Source organism: Coptis chinensis, chromosome 9 (genome assembly GCF_015680905.1).
Source record: "Coptis chinensis isolate HL-2020 chromosome 9, ASM1568090v1, whole genome shotgun sequence".
NCBI classification, from domain to species: Eukaryota; Viridiplantae; Streptophyta; class Magnoliopsida; order Ranunculales; family Ranunculaceae; genus Coptis; species Coptis chinensis.
The window spans coordinates 29,760,760-29,788,404 of record NC_141464.1 but is presented as its reverse complement, the minus strand read 5'-3'; the positions used below and the strand labels follow the sequence as shown (position 1 = coordinate 29,788,404).

The following is a 27,645-nucleotide window of genomic DNA, read 5'->3' as shown; positions in this document are numbered from 1 at the left end:
AGAACATGTCAAGGTGCAAAATATGATTAGTATTATGGTATCATGTAGATACAAAAGCTGATGGGTTCGACACCAATGGATCTTGCTAGGTCTAATTTAGCAAAGAGTGGGCAAATAAGTAGGAATGCACTTTGCCCATGTGGTTCTAAAAAGAGATACAAAAGGTTTGAATGTTTGCTATGCTGCCTGGTTGTATATATATTGTTACATATCATTATCCTCATCGTCATTATGATTATATTTATCTTATTATATTCAATTTTTTACTGCTACTACTACTGCTACTGCTGCTACTACTGCCACAATTAGATTTACTATAATTGTTATTAATATTGTTATGATTATTACTATTGATGTTGTTGTTGTTGTTGCTGCTGTTGTTGTTAATTGTCAGGAGTTATACGCTATCAGTTGAAAACTATAAGATATCAGTAGCAGTAGATCGCTTCCCCTACAAGCTAATAATTAAGGTTCAAATTCCAAATCTAAGCCCCCCTAAAGCAAATAGTGAAATCAGCAATTAAAGGAAGGCTCGAATTAGCCTTTGGAATCTCTAGAATTTAACGTTCAAAATTTGTAACTGTTTTTGAGAGAAACCAAAAAGTGGGTGTGATTGATTTTACTCCATAAAGGATGATACTAGGCACTCACCTACAGACACAGATGCTTCAATCGCTTCACATGGCATATAAACATGGTCTTAGGTCCAGTTGGGAATTTTTCGACATGAAATTGGCCCTACGAGGGTTAAGTATAACAAAAAAAACCTTCTTCAATAGTCAAGCAAAACCCTATTGACTACAAGGTTGGCCTCTGCCACTCCTTCAAGGCTCTTATTTGTTTAGAAAGGGTTAAATATGTTGATTACACGGTGAGAAGGAGAAAGATTTTTCCGATTAAAATTTTAGTGGATTCTATAAAGGTGAGAATTGTTGGAAGATGCCCGTGAACTAGCGACCCCCAATTTCACGATGGTTTTCACAATTGAATTAAGTTAAATTGTCATTAAATTGTGGCCATCGTTAAATTGTAATAAACAACTGAGAAGAGCAAGTTCTTTTACTGCTGACACTTCTAATGCGGTTTTAGATGCTCCACCAGTGCCATCTTCTGGCTTAGATTTGTGCTCAGTTTTGTAGTTTAGTATGAAAGACCTAATAATGTCTAGGCAAAAGCTGTTAAGACTATGATCCAATGGATTCAGCAATGAAAGCAGAAGATTAATAGGTCAGTATTATGTTGTCGTGTGAATTTAAATGTCTTGACTTGCATACAACAATATGTACCTAATGTTTATTTATCGATTGATCTCGCTACAGGTGCTTTACAGCTGCAACATTAGAGTTTTCTCAACCAGATAATGAGGATCGAAAAGCAAAGGCTCTAGCTGCAGCAACCACTGAGTTGGAAAGGCTCTTCAACAAACAAGATTTTGGTAGAATGAAGGTTGTTGGCCACTTCGTTTACATGTAATCTAATAGCTTCTGTTTTGTTTTTTCAACTAGCATTTTTGCTTGAGTACATTTGATCTTCAGTCAACCGATATCACTGACGACATGGATACCTCTTTTGTTTCTTTCACAGGTCATTGGGCAGTTTAATCTTGGCTTTATCATAGGGAGGTTAGATCAAGATCTATTCATCATAGATCAGGTAAGTTTCTCAATGTGTAACTATGAATACCCATCCTACTTCTCAGTTTACCTTGTTTATGTCTAAGCTATAAACCTACTTTGCAAGGATGAGGCACTCAGTGTGTAACTATGAATACCCATCATACTTATCAGTTTACCATGTTTATGTCTAAGCTATAAACCTACTTTGCAAGGATAAGGCATTTGGATGGTGACAGACTGACAGTTTGTGTATTGAAGGTTATTTTAAATATTTAATAATAAAAGGAAAAAAGGGACCAAAAAGGCTAATCATAAAATTTTAGTGTTACAGGAGATTCTATTTGATTGAGGAACTTACTGTCCTACTTTTAGGAGAGTAACATTTGTGGATTTCATGTGTGACTGGGATATGTTTGTAATTTGATGTTATGTTTCTAATGGGGTTCCTTTGTATGGATGCCATGTAGTAACTTGCTACATGCCCCACTACTTGTATATCTTTGTAACTTTTGAAATTGAAATGAATCCACTAAACTTCCTGTTCCAACCTTCACCACTTTAGACTTATGCGCCTTCCAGCATCCCTTTTGCAATATATACTTGGGGACTTGGGGTATCACAATTTGATTTCCTAATAGTTTTTAGAATTCGAACTACTCACCACAATGATAAGAAGTTTCAACGGCCAAAATTGTGGAGTTAAGGGACATGCTTTTGCAAGACTATTCTCATCCAAGCTGAACATTCAAGTTGAGCTAAGAATTTTGAGGAAGTCCCAACTTTTACCTTAATAATGTAAAAAGGTCACCATGAGCTGAGAGCCTGAGAGGTTCAAATTCTATATAGGTATTCTAATACACATGTCTCTCTTTTCAGCATGTCGCTGCTGAGAAGCACAACTTTGAACGACTATCACAGTCAACCATCTTAAATCAACAACCTTTACTTCAGTAAGGGGTTTATTATCTTCTTTTTCATTAAGCTTCATTTTTATTTCCATTGAACATTGGGTAATGATGAAGGGTTAGCACATTTGGAAGATTTTCGAATAGAATTCTGAGTGATGCCATAGATAATAAGGCTGGATTTATCAAAAAATAAATAAATGGGATTCTCCACATTTTGATTGCTCAAAATAAATGGAATAAACACGCCATTTTTCTAATTTTTCCATTGTTCGCGAAGAATCCCAAACAAAACAAAAACCAACCCTTCTTCCTATGCTAAGAACAAAACCAAACAAAAACCCACCTGACTTAAATCACCAAATTAAAACAAAAAAAAACCTCTCTCTCTCTCATCTCCCAGGTTAATGGCAATCCAACACCGACTGTAAGTTTATGTTTTTTGCGAGATTCTTCTTTTGTGAAAGGTGCGCCAAGCCTTCATTTTTTTTAGTCTTTTGTACGTGGTTTTGTTGATGATATGATACTTAACCTTGGATGCTTTAGTGGATCACAAGAGACAGAAAGGATGCTTTCTGTTTGACTTACTCTGCTTGATTTTATTGACTATTTTCATAATATTTGATGCCCTTTTGCTGTTATTTTCTTATTTTAAATTGATGTACATTCTAATGTATTTTGGAAAGATGAGGAAGTAAATCTAATATCTATGGGCCCATATATCTAAATGATGAACTAGACATTCACTAGCCTTTAAAGTCCATACTCTAGGTAGTTAAGTGATGAACCAGGCATTTACTAAATTTTAAAGCATTCATCTCTTCTGGGCAGGTTTGGTTATTACAAGAGGATAAAATGCTAGCAGGTGGGGCTTAATGGGTGGCAGCAGGCATCTGGTGCACTGGGTTCAGCAGTTGGTGCACTATTGGACCCAAGACCATTTTTTAAGAGAGTTCTTGAGAGGAGGAAGAAGAGCCCAAAAGGCCAGGTGTGTTTTCCAACCACACATGTAATTTTTTTTTTTGATAGAGTTGCATAAGAAGTGTATGATTAAATTGCATACCAAAACCAAGAATCGCAACATTAATGAGTATTATGGTCGCTATTACTCTATTAGAATTGTTACGTACTTGATTTTTTTTCTTTTAATATTTCTATTGTTTTTTTAATTGGTAGTGTATTTAAGAAATGTTGAAGTTACACTTTTTAGTATGAGGATTGAAACAAAGGGAATCATATTACCTTTCATAAAGTAATTGCTCAAAGTTGATTTGTATTGTTGATAAAATAATATCCTGACCAAAAGTATGTTGTGTGCATCTTCAAGGTAAAGAATAAGCTAAGTATGGTTAGGTAAAATTACTTTATCGGTACTACCTGACAAGTCTCTTTCAATTGTACGTTTGCCCCATATTAACCCAAAAAACACAAACAAACCCTTTGTTCGCTAACATCTATGATCATTTTACTTAGTTTTCAAAAACAAACTTGAAAACATCTATGACCATTGAAAGTTGCAGTGATTACTTGATTTTCCTTTGTTCGCTAAAGTATAATATATAGACAAGCCCCGTACAAATGTCCATTACTAAATGCAAAAGAGTTGGCTTAAATGTTACAAATAGAATAAGTTGACTGGATGTGTTTGAGGATTACACAAGAACAAAGACTATAGAATGATGGATCAAAAAAGGAATTGGTGGAATCTTATGCTAAAGAATGTTGATTGGTTTTCCTTTAAGCTTAGTTGATTAGATAAACGTTGCAACTATTGGGCAATTAGCACCCCTTTTTTTCAAATTAAAGGGGTTAGTCACGAAATTAACAATACTAAAATTAGTTTAACAGAGAGGAGGGAAAGTGGTGTTAGTTAAACTAATTACTTTACATACCCTAACGTCACATTTTTAATTTTTTTAACAATACTACTGCTAATCATTACATTAAAATGATTATAGACATTTGTTTAACTAACAAGTCAGTGTTGTTAAATGATTTTCTAGGAGCTTTACGTGTTTTGTTATTAGATGCATGCATTATCTTAAAATAGTTCATTTTGACACTCATTATGGTTTGTCTATGTGATCTCAATTTTATGAGTTTTTATTTCTTTCTTCTCGAAATCTCAGTATCTGATTGAGACACTAACTTGATATTTCCCAGGGTCAGGCACAGATTAAACATAGCTCCTCATGTGGAGAAGTGTGGACTGAATATGATGAGATGAGCAAGGAAAGCATCAGGGAAGTTGCAGGGAAAAAGGCTTACACAGCTAAATCCTTTCTTGATCTACTTCGCTTTGTAGCACCAAAGATGATGCACTATGCAGAGGGTCACTTCTCTCATGGAATAGCGGAAGATCTGGATGACCCTAAGTACTCTCATTACAAGTACTGGTCTAATTCTGGTCTAATTCTCTGGAGACAAAGTACCTTATACTGCTATACCCATTGATAAAAAATGGTCGATTGATTTTTCTTTTGGTATGTTTTTGTTACTTTATTGTGAATTATAATGTAGATTTTGATGGCATAGTGAAAGTAAAGGTACCTTATACTGCTATACCCATTGATAAAAAATGGTTGATTAATTTTTCTTTTGGTCTGTTTTTGTTACTTTATTGTGAATTATAATGTAGATTTTGATCTTGGGGTGTCTTTGAATTTTTTAGATTTTGACGACGTTTGATTTGATCAAAGGAAGGACTTGCTTGCATTATGTTGTTCGGATTGTTTGAAAGCGATTCTTTCAGCTGCTTAGCCTTCTCCCATTTCAGAATAGTGGTGGGTATTGTTTATATTTGATTCTTAGATCAAATGATTTCGGAAGCTATGTGCATTTGCGTATTTTATAGTAGGAAATTGATTTTCAAATGTCAATTAATGAGGTGAATTAAGAATGCAAACCATTGTCTTTTGAAATATATGTATATACAAGTCACTTTGAGAATAAAAAAAACTCCATAGTGTGGAAAGAACACCTAAAGCCGTGTTTGTTTTCTTTTCTTTTACGTGCATGTAGTTAGTTCCCTTTGTCATTATCCACCCTGCAATAACATTGATTTATTTGTTAGCAAGTCAGAGGCATATTGATCGGTTTGAGGGATTGAGGGAACAAGTTTGTGTTATGACTAGCTTATAATATTTCTAGCTTTCGGATTATATATACCACCTAGGCAAAGGATCAGGAACGAACAGGCCTGTGCTCCAACAAAGTTAGCAACCCCTATTGAGGAGTTGAGGTAGAATTACACTCATTGGTTGATTGAGGGGAGTGAAATTCCTCCCAAGTCTAACATGATTTTTCTTTGGGACTTGAGCTGGTGGCTTACCAGGTTGACCGTCAACTTTGCAGAATAGCAGGGGAGGCATAGTTTGAAAGAAAAGAAGAGAGAGATGGAAGTTTTAAGCTTCAGGTGAAGTTGCACAAGGTCAATGCCGTGATTTTGGCATGTGATAGCTCATAGCTCTTATTATGCCCTCACTCATTCAGACTTGCCTCCCTGAAGATGCATACACAGGTTAAGGTTCTAAGCGATATTCTTCTCCAAGTAATTTCAAAGTTTTTTTTTTAAGTAAAATAGTTACCGATTATTAGGACCAAATAAGAAGAGTTTGAAGAGAATGCTTATTTTGCTCTTGATTACCCATGAATATAAGCAATAAATGCTTCTTGCAAAATAGTTGTTTCTTAGGTATCTCTTCCTTTGTTATAGTTGTTTTAGTTCAGTTAGATTATTGTGTGTTTTCTTATGTCCATATTAATTTAATTATCCCTTTCCCAATGTGCGTTCTACCCACTTCACTATTTGCCGTGTTAATTCTTTGGCTTCTACATTGAATATTTTTTCCCCATCTATTGTTTGATCATTTATTTTCTTTTTTTTTTGGTATCCATCTCTACGTATCCAAAATTTCCCCTCGCTGAAAAACCCATGATTGATCAAAAGGTTTTTGTCGCACTATTGATCTTCTCCAGGTAAAATCTAATTTATCCATGACTCATCACTCACCAACATCTAATTATATTTACGCAGTTGATTCAAGGAGGCCAAACAAAACCAGATTGACAACAATATACCTGACTTGCGTTGATCTTTTATTGGTAAGATATTTGCTCTATTTTGCTTTTGTAGTTAGGGTTGTTTGTGTTGATACTTTGATCAGGAAAAAAAAAATATGTAAAAACTATCAAAATCTTAGATTTATTATAAACCCCATACCAATCCCAAAAAACCTATTCCAACTCTTAAAAATCTAAAATTATAGGGCTTTCAGTTGAGAACCTTCTGAGATACAAAGGTTTCTGATATGAATACTTTTCTTTTCACCTGTAGAAGATGCCAATTATACATAGGAAAGAATAGGATTTGGTCTTCTAATAGAGGCAACTTTGATTTTGGCTCGAATGGTTTTGTAATGGCTTACAAACAATCTAAATCTCCATAATTATGAGCAACACGGCTTAGTAATGGGTACACATAGAAACGAAGGACACTCCATATGACATATAAATCTCCAATTTTCTGTATATTGGAACATTGGTCACTCAAGATTTTGAAGAATAAGAATAAGCACCATTGAACAGTTTCGATCAAGCCGGATCTTTCTTTTATGATATGCGTAAAGGTTAACATTTTAGCATGTAGCATTATTTGATTTGTTATGAGGACTTTAGTTTTCTGTAGGCATTGACTACAGATTTTCGCTAGAGCCTGGACTTTGTAGAGATATTTCTATGCAATGTATATATCCTATCAAATACATAATGACAATGAGGCAACTATGCATGGAGCAAACAATGTTCTCAAGAATAGTAAGCACACTTAAAAACTTTATAGTTAAGCTTTTTTAGAAGTTTTGTAGTTTGATATTCGTTTTTTAAGTGTCACACTTACTCAAAGAAGTATGGCCAGGCACATAAATAAGCTACAGATGCGCTGGATTATTTGAGGCATACTTAAATGGAAATTGATTCTAAAAGCTACTAGATATGTATAATTTTGTAATGTTGGCATCATTAGGTTTTGTTATATGGCTAGATATGATCATCTTCCCACCAACTCTGTCTTGAGACTTGCTGGATAAGTTAATGATATGAGTTAAATTAAGTGACCTCTGTTAGATTTTCTATTCCAATTAATAAGAACTCAAATGTACTTTAAAAGGTCATTAGTTAGCACGTAAGATACATTAAATTAATTTGTAATTAAATATGAAGGTGCCTTTAAGTGTACTTATTATGATTTTTGCTTTTTTGCTTTGAGATTGATGCATTGCTTGATTTGGGGATTTGGGGATGGGAATGTCATAAAGCGTTAAACATGAGCATTCAAAGGGTTAATGTTAGATGTGTTTGTGGGCAATGCACTATTGGAGCACATTGATTGAAGCAGATCCTTAAATATTCAGCTCAAGGACTGAAGGAGAAATCCCATTATCAACTGATCTTAAACCTGCATCTTAATTGTTTGCATTTCACATCTTATTTTTTCCTGTTTCATATTTTGTAAGTAATATTATAGTAACAAGTGGGTCCTGTTAGTATTTCAGTTACATGTTAGTATGCAATACTAACATTCTTTGTGAATTTTTTAGGAATCCAAAGAAAACTTTGTGCCTGAAACTAGAGCCGAGTTCATTGATTTAATCAATCAAGTATTTGGTTGATTATCTAAACCAAGGCCGATGTCCAATTGAAGATTTGCTACAATCCCTTCGATGTTAGTATTTGCATATTCATATTGTTATTTGTACATGCTTATATTTTCCAATAATTTATTTTGAAAAATATGATCTTTAAAATTAGTTAAGCATGGAATTCATTGTGCATCTTATGTTTAATCACTGCCTGAAATCATATGCATTAACATTAAAACACTTACATAGTCCCATGGGGAGATTTGCCCATAATTTCACTGTGTCCTTCACTAATGCAAGTATGTCATCTCTAGGAACATAACGCACACCCATCTGACATCAATGCTATTCAATTGCCACATTCTTTGGAAGTGTAACTGTATAAGTGGTCATCAAGCATCACTGAATTAGGTATGTGAATTTAGGCTTTGCTCAGAGATCTAATCAATAAGTTCCCAATTCCCACTGCATTTTGTTTAAAGTTTTGTTATAGAAGAAGTGGAAAAGGAATGTAGTCATATGTTTTAGGTACCAAGACATGCATGGAGCTATCTCTCCTTGAAGCCCTACCGTCAATGGAATTCCAACCTTAAAATTAAAATTGTAGGGTACCTTTACTAAGGACTTATTCTTCATTAGGAATCAGCTCAATCTGATGATGTTAGTCGTCTAAAGTTTGACTAAACCAAATAATAAGGTGAAATGTGTAGATACTTATGACATCCTAAGCGTTCACTCTATTAAGTATCTGGAATTCGTTGTCATTAATTCTACTCTAGCTACCTCATTTTCATAAAGAATTGTATATGATTACATGTTACCTGACGCCCCAAAGATGGAGATTTACTGCCAATATGGACACCCATAAATAGAATAGTGCGTAGGTGCAACTTTGTGGTGTAATTGTAGTATTTAAATTGCATCTGATGTTAATCATTGGTCGCTTTGGGGACAATCGAACACTTAGATTTGTGGTAAGTGCCTATAACGATCAAGGTGTCCATTTTTATCAAATTAGAAACTTGGGCTCTTATCTTTTAATGAATCTAACTGACGGTTGTGGTCCAATTATGGTCAGGAATTTTTTTATTTGAAGAAGATGATGGGAGAAAACAACGACATTGTGTAATTGTATGTTTAAATTTAAGATAATCGATTTTATCGAAAAATGAAATAAGAGTACGTGCTTAATATGTCTAGATGCTCTACGATATACCAGTCATAAAGATTCCGAAGTCCACCTCCAAAAAACATAAATGGGATCCAAATTTCAATTTTGACTATATTTTGACATACCCATGTGTTGGCCATCTAAATTATAAATTATATGCAGATTGTGAAAGGTGGGTATGGTATCTCTTTTGCAAAAGAGAGGGAGAACAGGGCATACATGGAAGGACCAGTACATTGTATACATTCTAAGGCTAATGCAGAAGGGAAAGGGTTGAAGACCACATTGGGGGAGACCGAGCTCAGGCCAATTGATGCGGATCCAACGGTCTTTGTTTGAATTCAAGAGAATTGAACAAAAATCACAGTACCCGAGTGCTTAAATTTCTACATGGGATGAGAGATGCATTTGGGAAGTGCAGGACTTAGGCAAAACTTTGGCAATCCTACTAATTCCATTGCAGAGATATAGGCCATACGCTTGAAGTGGCACAAGTTATTTATAAGGAGAATTGGTTTTGGAAACTCATTAAGAGTGTAAATTGCTAACGGGTTGTTCAGACCATTCAAGTATTGAGATGAGAGATGTATTTGGGAAGTTGAGGACCTTGACAAAACTTTGGCAATCCTACTAATTCCATTGCAGAGATATGGGTCATACGCTTGAAGTGGCACAGGTGATCTATAAGGAGAAATGGTTTTGGAAACTTATTAGGAGTGTAAATTAATAGCGGGTGGTTTCAAGGAAGTTTAACATCTGTAATAGGGATCAACAAGAAAATATAACAGCTCAATTGTTAACATTTGTTAGTTCTCTCCACAATGTTTCTGTGCAAGTTTTGTAATTTTTATTTTGGATATTCAGTGGAATATTGGAGGTCTTGCTTCATTTAGTATTTCCATTGCGCTAGATTTTATCTTTGCAGGTTTGCTAGATTTTATCTTTGCAGGTTTGTAACTGATCTAACATGTTGTAATGTAGCAGTGGAAACTTCTATTAAAGCCTTCTATAATGTTATTAGAAATCGTAGTCTTAAATTTTAGTACGAGTTGGTTTCTATATAGCTTTTGATCTTGAATTGCCCTCACCAAGGTATAGTTTTCAAACTTTGATAATATTTTGTTCATTGTGAAGTGTGAACTATCAATGTAGCATGCCCGGCCGCAAGCGGGCTAATTGGCTAGTATTGAATACAATTAGGATTCACATTGAAAGTCAACATGAGAGCTGACTAACCATTCGGACACTGTAACGGAGATACTAGAAATTAAGTGGTCCAAGATAGTCATCTATGGAGTAATGCCTTCACCAACTCCTTATTGTTGAATTCCTCACTGATATATCATCTGATCAATCCACTATGGTAGTAATTGTGCTGGAAGCAGGTTTTGTAAATATTGGATGTTACAACCCGAGTGTGGTGACACCTACAGTTCAACATTGCGGTTATATACAAGAGTCTGGCTGTCCTTGAAACCTGAACACCAAGTATTCACAAGCTTACCTACTCTGTAACAAGGAGAGCCAACTGGGAGGGTCACAAAAACACAAACCAGTTATCTCTAAGCAACTGTTGCCCTGTAAACACGAGCCTGTAAGGTGGGATGTAGATCCAGAGTCCTGTAAGAACAAAGAAGTGTTGAGCACCCTGTAAACCTGCCAACATCAAGCTACAAGGGATGAGTGGAATACATGCACCAGCTAAGCACACCAATGAAATACAGACAAAGCATGTAGTCAACACTGTAAAGGTTCCCAGCTATGCTTTGAGGAATGAGGACCCAACAGAGTTACTGAGCACCAGCAGTCACAATACCACAGAAAACACATGCTTTCATAGCCTAAGAGCCACCTTTGAAGTTTTGTTCACCTCAACATATTCATTCAAAAGTATAACGCAGACGTGTTGATCTTTCTGGCTGCATACTAATGCCAGACAACAATCAAGACCAAAAATCCCACAGAAGGCCAGTTTGACACACAAGGTTTATTTCATGGACAATTATCACGACACGAAAAAGATTAGGTATGAACATACAAAGGGTAACTCCTGGAAATACATACAACAGCACTCACAAGACTAGTCCCATACTGTCATGCACTGTACCACAGAAAACGCCCGAGTCCGATGGGAATGCCAACAGGGTCCCGGTCAGCCAAAAGTCGTGGGTGGCGGTACTTTTAAACACAATAAGATAGAAGTTGAGATTCAACAATTCAACCAGACATAAAAAATATATATAAACCAAGGTCATAACATTCCGGAGGTGCCGACTAGCAAAGTCGGTAAAACTTTTGAGTGATGATACCAGGCTTACCAATCAAATAATAATAATAATAATAACATTCCCAATAGCTTTATCGGATTTGGGATCCCATTGCTCCCTAGTTATATCCAAAGCAACCAACCATATATTATCCCAACATCTATGCTAATGCTTCTAAAGAAGATGAGCCGACAATCCTCAGACAGAAATTTTCTAGATTACAAACTCAAAATGTGCTCTTTTCAATGTACACTTTGAAATCAACTAGCAGATAAGTACAATTTTGGAGACATATAGCATACAGCAAAGTTTAAGGGCATTTCAAGCAATAGCAAGAAGGAATAGATAATATAAATATATATGAAAAAATAAAAACAGGTATAAGAACATTGAACGAAAACAAAAGTAAATATTAACAAGATTTATTTAATAAAGATGTACGATAAAATATTCGTCATAGTACAAATGTAGCAATTACAAGAGCTTCCTTCACTCAAGGGGTGAAACCTCATCAACTTCTTCTGAAGAAAATTATTGTCCTCAACTGAAGCTTGAGAAAACAGTTGGAAGGGTGCACAGCGGTCAATCATCACCAATGCCTTGGATTGCCAACCCTAAGGCATATCCTAAGGGCACGTGCAACTGGGATTGCAGCTGCATTCCCTACTTGTGTGTACCTTCAAAGAAATATAAATCAAATATCAATATAAAACAATGGAAGCAATTAAGCTATGGTAAGATTGTACTCGGAAGCAAAAACAACATAACGATAAATATATTGTATTTGGTTGTATATTGTTCAAGTGTCACTATATATTAATTAAAACAACGAGAAAATAACACATAAAGAATGCCACTCACATTGCTTTTATAGAAAAGCATAAACATCTACGGGTCTAAAGAAAACATAAACTAAAGAAAAGTAGAAAACAGATCCAAAAGGTGTCTAGAAGCCAAGGCAGATAAATCCAGTAAACAGTATACCACTGCAGTTGCTGCTATCACAGGAATAAAGCACATCGACTGTGACTAAATTAAGCATCTAATGTATGCATCAAGAAGAGATACCAAATTCAAAAGCCAATGAATACCATGACCATGATTCCTGGAAATCAATGCAAGACAAACTTATGATAATTATACTTTCATTATTTCCACCCTCAACAATTTTCCTTCTAAAAAACAGGAAAAGAAAAAGTTCCGCTCCGTCTAGACTCCAATATTTGAAGAGGATTTCATCAAAAATTCACCAGTACAAATCAAATAAGTTTGACGACCAAAAACCTAACACATTGACTATACTATTTCATCTTTTCAACAATACATACAATCATTTGTTGTTCTATTGATATCTCGTGAGGTGAAGCCTATCATGTAACCCATCAAAGATGCCCACGATAACTTGCTGATGAGTGACGAAAAGGAAGCCTCACCAATGCCTATGCATATGATGGGTTTGTTACTGAAAATGATTCATGCACAGTCTCCCCATTCTCAGTAAAGAGCCAATAATTGGAAGGAATAGAGTTCAATGATTTATCCCCCAAGCTAGGGATTCGAACAGTGGCAAGGTAGGTGGCTAGGCAGGTGTTAAAGCCTACACACTAGAATTAAACACTGTTAATTATTTTTCTGGCAGACATGAAAAGGATTCAGGAATAACTTTAGGCAATTCTATGGTGTCTAAGTTATATTTTAAGCGTGTAGGTTCAGAGTGTTGATCAGATCTAGGAATTTCTGAGCAACTAATCTAAGGTGAATTCTTTTCCTCTTGATAAAGTACTAGACAAACGAGTAGAGAATATTTCATCAGCGTACAACTAAGTACCAATAGAATAAATTTAGACATGCCTATGAGGGAGAAGAGTTAAACTGATCATATGAGAAGTTGTAACAAACCATAGAAATATATCTTTATTTTCAAAAGAAAAAAAATGAGTGTTGTTGTATTTTAGTCACAGTTCTTTTACTTTGATAAACTGATAAACACTAGGAAAGAATCAAGCAGAAAGGAAACTGAAAGGTGTCTACGAAGCCAGGGAAGATATCATTATACATATACAACTGCAGTTGCTACTATCGTGCATGAATGAAGCACATCGAATGTGACTCAATGAAGCATCTATTGCATTAAGAACAGATACCAAATTCAAAAGCCAATGAATTCCATGATCATGATGCCTGGCTTTTGAACAATGCCAGTATACTACCTGTATAGAATAACATAAACTTCTACAGATCTAAAGAAAGCATACACTAAAAGAAACAGTACAATCACAAACATTCAGTCAAACGTCCAGTTTACAATTAATTATCTACCTTTCTTTAGTTGGGCCACAAAGTTGATAAAAATCTGGAAAACCCTGAAGACGTGCGTTTTCTCTGACTGTAAGCACTCTGTCCTGCTCTGGATGAAGAATGATCTATTGACAATGACTATTATTACAGATGCATATAAGAAATCACAATAAATACAACAAATATAACCTTAACAGCACAAATTATACCTGGTTATGTGGCTCGGCACGGGTGACTACGATGGGAACAATTACATCCCACCACAAGCACTCGAAAGGCCTGCACATATTTGAACATTCTTAGGAAAAAATTAGAGAACAGATTTTAAGTAGTTAAAAGCACATGAGATCTCAGAAAACGGCACTCTTTGGAAAAACCATCCTTAAAGGTAACTGCATAATCAGGGACCTAAAACAAAGATATCAATTGGAAAAGTAAGAAATCAAAGCACAGTTGAGACATAAGAATGTAAATACTCAAAAAAGTATTTACCAAAGGTTTTCCTGAAGAGACTGTAGGTCTTTCAACAGAAGCATCAAAGTCAATCTGGTTATTACCATGGATAATTAAACCGGCAAGATTAAGATCACGAAAGTTTGCACCCTAACAAAACCAAATATATCATAGATGTCAAAAACATATAAATAAGGTTATCACCTGTAACGGTACTTATTCTTCAAACTGTTGATCGAGGAGGTGGTTCCAACGAATTCTGTGAAATTCGTTTTCACGAAAGTAATGCCCACTTTTTTGCTTGCATTTAGTAGCTTATTTTTTCTCACATACTTTTATGAGGGTAGAAACTAGGAAGGCTCAAAAGAAACTATTAATTAACGGACTGTTTTCAACATACTGATGCTAAATCTGACAAGCTTTATTCATCTTAAGTTCTTAACGTCTAAATATCCAATAAAAGCATTCAAGTCTGTCATAGGTCTGTTGCAACAATCAAAGTGTACATCATGAATTACAGTGACTACAATACCCTAATTGATATAGATCTTTCACTGGTCAGATTTACTGATAGTAATTTAGCCAATTCATTAACCAAGAAAGATATCTATATAAGTATTACAATAAATACCTTTCCTCTCCTTCCTTCATACACATTTGTGTCTGATCTTGAATGATGGGACCTTGATGATATTTCGAAGCTTGAATTTGGGTTGAGGATGATTATAACAGCATCGGATCCAGCAAGAATTGCTCCTTCTCTTGTGCAGATTTTGAATATCTTGATACAGCACTGCAAATTTCATTCATGTTGAGTCCTTTAATATACAGATAGCACCATTCAACTCAGTCATAGATATAATAGAAACCAGTAGCTAAAATGTAAACTATCAATCTTACAACGTCCCGTTTGTGTCAAATATATAAAGGCAAACATTCGCTAAGCTGAAACTTGTCATTTGTTAGTATATACAAGAAGGAGGTTTAGGGCTGTGAACACTCAAGGAGGTTAATCTAGCCCTTCTCATGAAACTGGGATGGAATATACTAAATGGTGAAGATGAGTTTGCATTGTTTATGAAGAGAAAATTCTTCTCCAAAGAGGGTATTAAAATCAGATTTCACAAGCCGTCTTCAATTTGGAAAGGGATTGAGAACGCCTTGAAGGAGATAAATCCAAATGGAAGATCTATACAACAAATTTTTGGTCTATCCGAGTTTCAACTGAAGAACTACACAACTAAGTTGTTTCTAATTATTCAGGATGGGCATTGGAATATGACTAGTAGATTTAAAGACATGTTAGCAGCAAAAGGAGTGAATGTGCTGCTCTTGCCTAGCCCTAACTCAGAAGTTGTAGACGCATGAATATGGAATCCTGACCCTAGAGGAAAGTTTACTGTTAAGTCATGGCTTTTGTAAAGGATCAAGTCCCGTGGAAGGTTAGCACAAGATGGACCAGCTGTAAGAGGAAGTTTACATATCTCCTAGTTTCACATACTTGAGAGAATCGAACTTTGCTGCAGATACAGCGGCAAAAAGAGGGACAATAGAGAGATGTTTCTGTAATCTATGATGGTCGACCTCCTTGGCTCTTTAATTTGGAGGTGCCGGACCAAAAGTACTTGAGATTTTTCTGATTTTGGTTAGATGTGTATGAGCTTACACAGTCTGACACACACTTTTTTTTTTTTTCTTTTCTTTCTTCCTTTTTTAAAAAATCAATATATTCTTCTGACCAAGCAAAAAAAAAACCCCAACGGTCATCTGAGATCATGACTCTCAGATTCCATGCTTCAGTCAACACCCATACAACTGAAATGTAACTCTTTACTTTACTGCACTGGTACTCCAAAATAGAAGCCATTACACTGTTAGGCTTACCATTTTTTTTAACAATTAAATAAAATACGTTGTCCCTGGTATCCCAATTTGACTTATTATCATTACTACAAATACAGAGGTACACCATCTGGTATGACATGCCAAGACAACAAAGAAGCCAGAGTATATGCATACCATTCAGTACTCCAGCATCAGATCAATTGAAACAGTAAGGTTATCGGGAGTAGAAACATCGCCAGACATTTTCTTCAGAAGCTAAGAATCCATGAAAGCCTACAACCAATGTGTCCAGATAAGATGCATTCTCTCTTCAATTCCTGAAAATTACCCTGTACAACCTATTTAACTTTCAAATCACTCTTTATGTGACAAGAATTGAAAATTACCATTAGCACCATTAGGAATTTTCTGAAAATCATCGATTCCAAGAGCTATTTGTGTTGAATTGAATGTACAATGATCAACAAACTATTTAAGAATTTCCTAGCTTGTGCAGCTGCTTAAATATTAAATATTAAATGCAATACTACAAGCACAGTTAGAAGGGGGAAAAGAGAGAGAGAAAGAGATTATTAAAGTCGTGTTAGTAAACCTTGTACTGATTTCAATTGATACATTCATATGCACGATAGACCAATACTAAGAGAGAAGCAGAGAACTAAGAGAGAAGTTTCGAAAGAATTGTACTTTGAGCGCAAGTCCTTCCAAGATTGAACTTCCACAATAAATTCACATACACATGCCAAATTCTTTGATAGAGTTCAAATTCTCTGACACATACTAAATTCACATACACATGCCAAATTCTCTGACAGAGTTCAAATACACATACAAAATCCTTCCAAGATTTATACATACTAAATTCAAACTACTAACCAAATACACCTGAATTTCCCGAAGATACAGTTCCAAAACCCCGAGTCTAACTGATGGTTACCTCCATAGCAACATCATTCAAAGCAGAAGCTACATCCAAAGCAACTTAGGATAACTCATCATCGACAACGCCACACGACATCCAAAGTAACTTAAGCCAATAACACCTTAACCAGCCACTTGATAATACACAAAACCGCTAAGAGAAGATAGACCAACAACAACTTAAATATTAACATTCCGATTGAGTGAATTTCCGAATCAGTCGTTATCCTCCTTGTGCAAATAGAAGCTCGACTCTCAGTTGGGGAAAATGTGGGAGCTCGACTCTCATTTATATTCAACGACGATGAGCTTCCACAATTATTTTCTTCATCCGCCCACTTAAAATACCTACATTTCTTATCCTTAGGCAAACGTTTGTCATTTTTTTCGCAAACATAGAAAGATCGTCCAGGATTCATTTGGGTATTTGAGACTCTATTAAGAACTCGAGCTTCCATAATAAGGGCACCTCATTTATAGATCGAATTTCATCAGATAAAGAAAAAATTAAAAATATCAAAATATGCAAATGTAAAATCACATGAATATGTAATAACTATGGAACCCTAAAAAAACAATAACATTAAAAAACAAATGAACAAACAAAAGTTAAATAGAATATGCTAGTTCAAAACTTTAACAGAGTTCACCGAATATGCTAGTTCAACGAACTCTGACAGAGTTCACCAAATATACTAGTTCAAAACTCTGACAGAGTTCACCGAATATGCTACTTCACCGAACTCTGACAGAGTTCACCGAATATGCTAATTCACCGAACTCTGACAGAGTTCACCGAACTCTGACAGAATTCAAAACTCTGACAGAGTTCACCGAAATTGTCGCCGTCTTTAAACGAGGGTATCAATCATAACTATAATCATAGCAACCTAAATTAAATCAAAATTCAAGTTTTTATGGTATAATGACAATCCAAGTGTCAATTAAAATGTTCCAATAAGCAAGCACCATAACTAAAAGTGCACTATAGTAATTAAATATCTATCAATTCTATCCACAAAGACAGTCAAAAGAAGTTTAAATTTGAATTGATGCAACTGGTAGTTGAATTGCCAAATGATACCGCCCCTTCTCCTCGCTTGTCAGCGGGTGTAATTGAGATGTAACAATGCTCCAAAAGCAAAGCAAGGTTGGTTGTTTTGTTGGAACTATCCCATTTGCCTTGGACTTTGGTTTGCATGTAAAGGTCTGAATTGCCGAACTCGTGATTCAATAGTGTATTTTCATTCTGATTAGTTGAACCTGCATCTAAGAACAGAAACTAATCTTTCTCATGCTCGTTAAAATTGGAAAAAGAAGGTTCCCTGCATTCCCATCCGGTGTAAGACACATTGCGGCTAAAACCAACCCTTCAATCCCACGAGATATTTTACGAGATCGATCCCTCTCTTCTTTTTTTTGTAGATCTATTTTTTTTTCTTTTTTTGAGAAGATGAGTCGTAAAAGACGTTTTTACCCCCACTTGATTGGTTGAAATTTGGAGTGTTAGATCATCAGATCTTGAGGTAAGATCGGACGGCTGAGGAGAAGTGTGAGATTAGAGTGGCACTCTATATATATATACTATAGAGAAATTGAAAAGGTCCTCACAATCGTCAGTTAAGAAGTTGATAGAAGTAAAGAAACTGGCTTAATTACTACTACAACCATAGTTCTTTCATCATCCTCGATCTTTTCAATTCTAACTCAACTAACATGGACAGAAAAGAAGTTAGATTAAGTTGATAGTTTTTATTCAGTCTAACAGCTTTTCATTTGCACTAACAATTCATTTGTCCTCTTTAAAGATATCTAAATAACTATGCTATAAGCTCCGGAGCTGAAAACATCTAACTATCCAAGACCCTCTTGTACCTATATCAGCTCGTATAACTGGGTTGTTAATGGTGTCTAACTTAACATGGGGAAAAAGAGGCAAATAAAAGCATTTGAGTGTCACTAAAATATGGCGGAACATAAATATTATAACTAATGCAGTATACCAGATATTGATTTTCATGCATTTATGAATTGAAAAAAGGACTGAAATCAACTTATGTCAATCTTTAAATTCCTACTTGGAGTTGCATAGCCAATAGATCCCTTTACCCCTATTGAGGTACTTTGATTGTCATGCAAGTTCTCTATCGATCCCGAAAGAAGTTTTGCTAAACCAAAATCACCAACATGGGCTACCATATCATTATCAAGAAGCACATTACTTGGCTTTAGATCACGATGAATAACCAAAGCGTGGCACTCGTGATGAAAATAGCTAAGCGAAGAAGCAACATCAATGGCTTACATTTAGTCTTTGAAGTAGGTTCAAATTCGATTCTTCATCTTGTTCATCGATCTCCGGATGCAACCACTTCTCTAGACTTCCATTTGGCATGAACTCAAAGACTAGTGCTTTGAATTCATTTCCTTCATAATCCATACTAGAGCAAGAAGTTAGAATCTTAACAAGATTTCGATGGAGGATATTACATAACGATTCACACTCTCGCCATGAAACTCTTTGAAGCTCCTTTCAATTGAAGTTTGAAGACCTTAACAAAGAACAACGGTTTCATATTGGTTGAGCATTCCTTATACACGGTGCCAAAACCACCGAACCAACAAAATTAGTCGGAGAAAATCCACTACCGCCGGAGAAAGATCTCCATAAGAAACCTTAACATCGCTTCATTTGAATGATTGCAAAGAAGTCATTTTAAGTTTACTTTTTCTTCTCAAGTAAAATATTAGAGAACATGATGCCAAAAGAATAAACATGGCCACACTGATCATAATTGCTATTTTGGACAGATCGGACCTTCCTTGCTTTTTTTCATCTTGCTTTTCAGATTTGTTAACTCGGCATGGTGGCAATTGCAGTTCATGTATACCCCCACAAAGATCGGAATTTCCAACAACTGAAAAATTACCTGCAATTTTAAAAATTCCTTTCACTGGTACCTCACCTTCAAATTTATTGAAGGATAGATTCAACAGCTGGAGATACGGAAAGTCCTCCCAATATTTTGGAATTTCACGTAACAGATTGTTGCTTGATAGATCTAACTCTTGGACATTCTCTAAAGAGCTCCAAGATTGAGGAACTATCCCTTCAAACAAATTATCATGCAAGTATAACTTTTATTGACTCTCACACCCACTAAGAGTACTAAGCAATAAACCAAATAACTTATTTCCAGACGAATCCATTGTACCAAGATTTTTAAGTTTTCCTATTAGTAAGGGTAGGGAACCAGTGAAGGAGTCGAGAGAGAAGAAAAGTTGAAACAGAGAGGAAGTATTAAAGATCTCTTTAGGTAGGGTACCATTTAGATTATTTTGTTCTAGATCCAGTTGTAGCAATTGGCTAAGAGCACCAAGACCGGAAGGAATGTTTCCTTCCAGTCTGTTCCTTCCCAAATACAATTCATTCAATTTAGTATTGTTTGCTAGAGAAGATGGGATCCGTCCGGACAATTTGTTTTCTGACAGAGCTAATCCCTGTAAACTACGGAGTTTTCCAACAGAAGATGGAATACTACCGTAAAAGTTATTAGAGTCGAGACCTAATACAAACAAATTGACCAGGTTCCCAATCCCTTCTAGGATAATTCCAGATATATGATTGCCTCCTAGATACAACTTCTCCATTTGGTTGGAGAGATTGGTAATTAAGTTGGGGAAAACACCTCCAAAATTGTTTTGGTCCAAGGCCAATGACTTTAGATTACTAGAGTTGGTCAAATAAGTGATAAAACTCAAATCATGAGCTTCTCCTGTTCCTAGATAATTTCTTTCAAAACTTATAGTTTCGATAGTTTGAGTGATTGTTTGTTGAAATAGCAAAGTTTAGAAGTTTAGAAGCATTAGCTAATGGCTGGGAGTTGTCCGAAAAGTTGATTTCCACTCCCAAAGAAATCAACAAGATTAGGAAGGGTGATGCCCATGTCTTGTGGAAGACTACCTCTAAATTGGTTAATGGCAATTTGTAATCTATTCAGGGATGAGATGTTGAAAATTGATAAAGGGACCTCACTAGACAGCCTATTAACTGCAACATCCAGGTATATTAAGCTTGACAGTGTACTAAAGTTGGCTGGAATATTTCCAGCCAATTTGTTTTCTCGTGTATAGAAGCTTTGAAGCAACGAAAGATTACCTAAAGAAGGGGGTAGCACTCCTGTCAGATTGTTTTTTTCAATGACCAACAATACAAGCTTTGACAATGAGCCAAGCTTTGCCGGAATATTTCCCGACAATTTGTTCCAACTTAAATCAATGGACTCGAGTTATATTGACTCGAATTTCTCCTTGGAAAGTGTTATCCCACAGATTGAGTTGTTCAAGACTTAAAACAACCGACCGGAGTTTCTTGTGGGATCTCACCGTAGAGTTTATTCTTATTTGTAGGTTGATGACCCTAAGGAAACCGAGGTTTCCAATATGAGGCTTACATCGATCCAACCAAACTCGGGTCGGGCAGATTCAAAATTACAACTCTTTGATGACGCTTTTGCCGCGATGTAATGCCTTGCCACTGCAGAAATGAAAAGATTGCTTAAACCTTCAATTCCATCTCTAATGGCCATTAGACCTTTGGAGATCCTGTCTCATTTCCTAAGGTGGCCTGAGAAGGTTTTGTTTGTGACAATTGGTTAAAAAGTAGGAAGATGATGTAAAAGTTGAGTAATTGGAAATCATCTTTGCTAATTCAAGAGGGAAGAACATGTAAACGTTTAGGAGCAGACTTCAAATTTGGTCTTGCCACTCTGTCTATCTCTTTAGATAATGACCCATTTTGCCGGCTAATGAATCATTCCCAAAAAGTCAAAAACTGTCAACAACTGCTTTTAAATTTAGTAGGTGTTGACGTGAGATGTTATGAGTTTAGTATAATAAGGGGGTGTTTGGATCCTATTTATAATTTATAATTTTGTGTTGGTTTTTTTTTTTTGATAATAAGTTTGTGTTGCAACTTTTCAATTTTTAATTGAAATTTATATTTTATTTTTATAGAAACACAAAAAAATGAAAGATTTGTGGAGAAAAAAATTGAATGATTTGTAGAGAGAACAAAATAAAAATTTGGTTAGATTGTAGGGTCTTTTGCATTTTGGTCCTACTATTAATAGCAAAATTAGGATTTGGTCCACAATTAATCTTTTATTGTAGTTTGGTCCCAAATTGACAGAGGTCCGTCTATACTTTCTTAATACCCAAATTACCCTAACACGAGTATTGCACATGAAACTAATCAACGGTCATGTTTTGATCATATATCAACTTCTTCATTTTAGATTGATGGCTCATGTTCGCCCACGAGTGCTCGAGATGACCGTAGATTAGTTACGGCGTGTCTAAATCTTGGTCATTGATCTTTAGCTGGAATTGATGCCCTAAACACTCTCTCTCACCTCACTCTCTCGCATTTAAACTGTCACTCTTTGTCTCTCTCTCTCTTGTTTATCTTCAAAGAATTAGGGTTGATAATCTAGGGTTTTAAGTTAAAAGGTTGGAGAAGTAAACTTAAACCATCATCATCTTGCATTAGTTCAAGAAATGGTTTAGAGAGTGAGAAGGTGGAGGTGGAGCGGACTTGAAGTGAAAGATGATAGTTTGAAGAACGGCAATCAAGTAGTTGAAGATCGATCTGTTTGAATACGAAAAGGAGTTGCTTTGCTGGTATATTTTATCGGCTCCCTTTCTGCCATGCTTGATTCCTTACTATTTTTTGAATGTTTGTACTTTATTCGTTTTTTGCATGTACTTTCAAATTTGAAATTCAAATATTGGACCAAACCCTAAATTTTAATTAAAAATTGTGATCAAATCCTAATTTTTAATTAAAAATTGGGGTTTTTTAATTTGTTTTAATGAAATACCCATGAAATAAATGTTCAACTGAACTTTTGTTTGTGTTCAATTTGTATTGAATTGTCTTGACCCAACCATGCATGCGTACCCTAATTGTTGTGTTATCTAATTTTTGTTCAATGTTGAAAATCACTTGTCTCACACAGATGGGGAAAAGTAATGCTAAGGGTAATGGTAAGATTAGTAATGTTGGAGAATCTCCACATCATAGGAGAGGTAAGGATTATCCAAGACATTTAATGTGTGCAGTAAGGTTTGGGTATAACAATTGCTCTAAAGGTAAGGATTATCCAAGACATTTAATGTGTGCAGTAAGGTTTGGGTATAACAATTGCTCTAAGGATGAGGTTATGGCTGCTAGAGCTTATGTTGATGAGCATAGGGATGATGTTTCTCTTGAATAACTACATGCTTATTTGTTTGAATGGAAAGACAAAGTAGAAGCACAAAGGGTTGTTGTAGGCTAGGACTACCATGTTCATTTCGAAAAGAAGATGAAGAGGAGGAGTTAATGAAGCAGTGTTGGTTTGACTATATGAGGGAGTGTTGCAGTGCACCTGATAGTCCTGAGGCTAAGGCTAAAGGTAAGGGTAAGGGTAAGGGTAAGCCTAAGGCAAAAGAAGGATCAAGCCAACCTGTGGAGGTAGTGCAGGCTTTAATGTGTCCTCAAGAGTATGAAGCTTTTCAGCTTTCACTCAAGAATAAGTGGAAGAAGCGATTGTGCTATGTAGCCCTTGTTTGTGGGATGTTTTGCAGTTTGATGTTGTCTATGTTTATATTTGTTTTATGTTCATCAAATGACTTGATGTAATCAAATGAAAGTTCATGTTATGTTGTTTCATGTTCAATGAAGTTCAATCAAATGACTTGATGTAATCAAATGAATGTTTCATGTTATGTTGTTTCATGTTCAATGAAGTCTATGTTTATGTTTGTTATTCAATCAAGTTTATCATGTGTTTAATGAAATGAATACTTGAATGAATGTTGGTACCCATATTTATGTTTCTTATTTTGTTATTTTATATATATATATATATATACGGTTTGTCTCGGTTTGTCTAGAGTGCCACTCTTATAGTGACACTCTTATCTCACTCTTCTCTTGAGCCGTCGGATCTCGCCCTCAAGATCTGAAGATCTCAATAAGGTTAAAAACGTATTTTCCTCATCATCTTTTCAAAAAAAGAAAAAAAAAAAACCGATCTAACAAAAAAAAAAGAGGGATCGACTTTATCGATTACATCCAATTCCATCACCATTATTGACCACCTAAAAAAACAGATCTAGCAAAAAAACAGATCGACTATAGTAATTACATATTTCCATCGCCATTAATCGACCACCTGAGCTCTCTAAACTTCACTCTCTCTCGAAGTTCCAATTAAGGTATGCTTCCATTAACACATTTTATTCTCTACTTTGGCGATGGAAATCAGATTTGTATAAATTGGTTAGTTACTTGATGTACATTGTATCAATTGGTTCGAGAAAAAAGTGCATTGTATCTTGTAGTATTTTAGTCCTTGTAAACTTGTAATGCGACTCAGACTTGTCTGCTTTGGAGGAGCTGGAGTAACCATTTTTTCTGTATGAGTATACTAAGCAGATAGATGATTTTGACGAGTATTTGTCCATCAAACCGCAATAGTGAAAACCGTGAGTAGTAAGTAATAACTAAGATTTTGAGGAACATTAGCAAGCCGATGAGGAAAAGAAACCGCAGCCAATCTACCTATATGCTTATATGGTAGCAAATGTGGCACATTTGATTGGTGCCTAAGCGATAAGTAAGCAAACAACATGGTAGAGGTACCCTTGGAGTTGATTCCTCTTCTAGACAGTTTCGTGTATGCAAAACCGGGGTTCTAAAGAAGTAGAACCATATATACAATTCAGAGTCGGAGTGTGGGACCATTGGATCCACTATGTTCAAGAGAGACATACGCTTTGCTTTTGGGCAACCACCAAAGTTAATAGAACGACAACCAACATAAGCATGATAACTTTTCGCTCATCATATATCTATCTTTGAAAACCTTTTATGCTATGCAATCAAAATCCTAAATTGCCGAAAAAATATTCTTCATGCCGTATTCTGTCAGAGTTTTGAACTCTGTCAGAGTTCGGTGAAGTAGCATATTCGGTGAACTCTGTCAGAGTTTTGAACTCTGTCAGAGTTCGGTGAACTCTATCAGAGTTTTGCTTTTTTGCTTTGAGATTGATGCATTGCTTGATTTGGGGATTTGGGGATGGGAATGTCATAAAGCGTTAAACATGAGCATTCAAAGGGTTAATGTTAGATGTGTTTGTGGGCAATGCACTATTGGAGCACATTGATTGAAGCAGATCCTTAAATATTCAGCTCAAGGACTGAAGGAGAAATCCCATTATCAACTGATCTTAAACCTGCATCTTAATTGTTTGCATTTCACATCTTATTTTTTCCTGTTTCATATTTTGTAAGTAATATTATAGTAACAAGTGGGTCCTGTTAGTATTTCAGTTACATGTTAGTATGCAATACTAACATTCTTTGTGAATTTTTTAGGAATCCAAAGAAAACTTTGTGCCTGAAACTAGAGCCGAGTTCATTGACGAATCAATCGAAGTATTTGCTGATTATCTAAACCAAGGCCGATGTCCAATTGAAGATTTGCTACAATCCCTTCGATGTTAGTATTTGCATATTCATATTGTTATTTGTACATGCTTATATTTTCCAATAATTTATTTTGAAAAATATGATCTTTAAAATTAGTTAAGCATGGAATTCATTGTGCATCTTATGTTTAATCACTGCCTGAAATCATATGCATTAACATTAAAACACTTACATAGTCCCATGGGGAGATTTGCCCATAATTTCACTGTGTCCTTCACTAATGCAAGTATGTCATCTCTAGGAACATAACGCACACCCATCTGACATCAATGCTATTCAATTGCCACATTCTTTGGAAGTGTAACTGTATAAGTGGTCATCAAGCATCACTGAATTAGGTATGTGAATTTAGGCTTTGCTCAGAGATCTAATCAATAAGTTCCCAATTCCCACTGCATTTTGTTTAAAGTTTTGTTATAGAAGAAGTGGAAAAGGAATGTATTCATAAGCGAGGTACCAGTACATGCATGGAGCTATCTCTCCTTGAAGCCCTACCGTCAATGGAATTCCAACCTTAAAATTAAAATTGTAGGGTACCTTTACTAAGGACTTATTCTTCATTAGGAATCAGCTCAATCTGATGATGTTAGTCGTCTAAAGTTTGACTAAACCAAATAATAAGGTGAAATGTGTAGATACTTATGACATCCTAAGCGTTCACTCTATTAAGTATCTGGAATTCGTTGTCATTAATTCTACTCTAGCTACCTCATTTTCATAAAGAATTGTATATGATTACATGTTACCTGACGCCCCAAAGATGGAGATTTACTGCCAATATGGACACCCATAAATAGAATAGTGCGTAGGTGCAACTTTGTGGTGTAATTGTAGTATTTAAATTGCATCTGATGTTAATCATTGGTCGCTTTGGGGACAATCGAACACTTAGATTTGTGGTAAGTGCCTATAACGATCAAGGTGTCCATTTTTATCAAATTAGAAACTTGGGCTCTTATCTTTTAATGAATCTAACTGACGGTTGTGGTCCAATTATGGTCAGGAATTTTTTTATTTGAAGAAGATGATGGGAGAAAACAACGACATTGTGTAATTGTATGTTTAAATTTAAGATAATCGATTTTATCGAAAAATGAAATAAGAGTACGTGCTTAATATGTCTAGATGCTCTACGATATATACCAGTCATAAAGATTCAAGTCCACCTCCAAAAAACATAAATGGGATCCAAATTTCAATTTTGACTATATTTTGACATACCCATGTGTTGGCCATCTAAATTATAAATTATATGCAGATTGTGAAAGGTGGGTATGGTATCTCTTTTGCAAAAGAGAGGGAGAACAGGGCATACATGGAAGGACCAGTACATTGTATACATTCTAAGGCTAATGCAGAAGGGAAAGGGTTGAAGACCACATTGGGGGAGACCGAGCTCAGGCCAATTGATGCGGATCCAACGGTCTTTGTTTGAATTCAAGAGAATTGAACAAAAATCACAGTACCCGAGTGCTTAAATTTCTACATGGGATGAGAGATGCATTTGGGAAGTGCAGGACTTAGGCAAAACTTTGGCAATCCTACTAATTCCATTGCAGAGATATAGGCCATACGCTTGAAGTGGCACAAGTTATTTATAAGGAGAATTGGTTTTGGAAACTCATTAAGAGTGTAAATTGCTAACGGGTTGTTCAGACCATTCAAGTATTGAGATGAGAGATGTATTTGGGAAGTTGAGGACCTTGACAAAACTTTGGCAATCCTACTAATTCCATTGCAGAGATATGGGTCATACGCTTGAAGTGGCACAGGTGATCTATAAGGAGAAATGGTTTTGGAAACTTATTAGGAGTGTAAATTGCGAACGGGTGGTTTCAAGGAAGTTTAACATCTGTAATAGGGATCAACAAGAAAATATAACAGCTCAATTGTTAACATTTGTTAGTTCTCTCCACAATGTTTCTGTGCAAGTTTTGTAATTTTTATTTTGGATATTCAGTGGAATATTGGAGGTCTTGCTTCATTTAGTA

General features: G+C 35.5%; 2 protein-coding genes across 22 annotated transcripts; one reads left to right on the top strand and one right to left on the bottom strand.

The window, feature by feature from the left end:
• Positions 1-305: 305 nt before the first annotated feature.
• Positions 306-27,645, top strand: LOC147475499 (uncharacterized). 12 transcript variants are annotated; one of them, XR_015207326.1, is made up of 13 exons: positions 306-1,227; positions 1,320-1,469; positions 1,585-1,653; positions 3,353-3,509; positions 4,685-5,004; positions 5,193-5,304; positions 5,595-5,762; positions 5,876-6,041; positions 6,558-6,625; positions 7,209-7,336; positions 8,119-8,243; positions 8,475-8,571; positions 9,494-10,219. XR_015207326.1 is itself a non-coding variant. In XM_086581857.1 (6 exons), exons 2-6 carry the CDS (start codon positions 5,996-5,998, stop codon positions 26,999-27,001), a joined length of 465 nt encoding a protein of 154 aa, XP_086437983.1. In that variant the 5' UTR covers positions 5,555-5,762; positions 5,856-5,995; the 3' UTR covers positions 27,002-27,645. The 12 variants fall into 12 exon arrangements, 4 of the variants coding, with proteins under 4 accessions (XP_086437983.1, XP_086437982.1, XP_086437980.1 ...); XR_015207328.1 differs by lacking the exons at positions 5,595-5,762; positions 5,876-6,041; positions 8,119-8,243; positions 8,475-8,571; positions 9,494-10,219 and adding exons at positions 25,541-25,664; positions 25,896-25,992; positions 26,913-27,645 and having other exon boundaries at positions 7,199-7,336; XR_015207330.1 differs by lacking the exons at positions 5,595-5,762; positions 5,876-6,041; positions 7,209-7,336; ... (1 more) ...; positions 8,475-8,571; positions 9,494-10,219 and adding exons at positions 25,541-25,664; positions 25,896-25,992; positions 26,913-27,645 and having other exon boundaries at positions 4,685-4,911.
• LOC147475500 (DNA (cytosine-5)-methyltransferase 3-like) lies at positions 12,005-16,872 on the bottom strand. 10 transcript variants are annotated; one of them, XR_015208424.1, is made up of 7 exons: positions 16,581-16,872; positions 16,369-16,511; positions 14,981-15,142; positions 14,389-14,442; positions 14,106-14,304; positions 13,918-14,021; positions 12,005-12,275 (listed from the first exon to the last, which is right to left on the bottom strand). XR_015208424.1 is itself a non-coding variant. In XM_086583582.1 (7 exons), the coding sequence occupies exons 3-7, from the start codon at positions 15,004-15,006 to the stop codon at positions 12,188-12,190; spliced, it is 342 nt and encodes a 113-aa protein (XP_086439708.1). In that variant the 5' UTR covers positions 15,007-15,142; positions 16,369-16,511; positions 16,581-16,866; the 3' UTR covers positions 12,005-12,187. The 10 variants fall into 10 exon arrangements, 3 of the variants coding, with proteins under 3 accessions (XP_086439708.1, XP_086439710.1, XP_086439711.1); XR_015208420.1 differs by having other exon boundaries at positions 13,918-14,034; positions 14,389-14,499; positions 16,581-16,871; XR_015208418.1 differs by having other exon boundaries at positions 14,389-14,499; positions 16,581-16,871.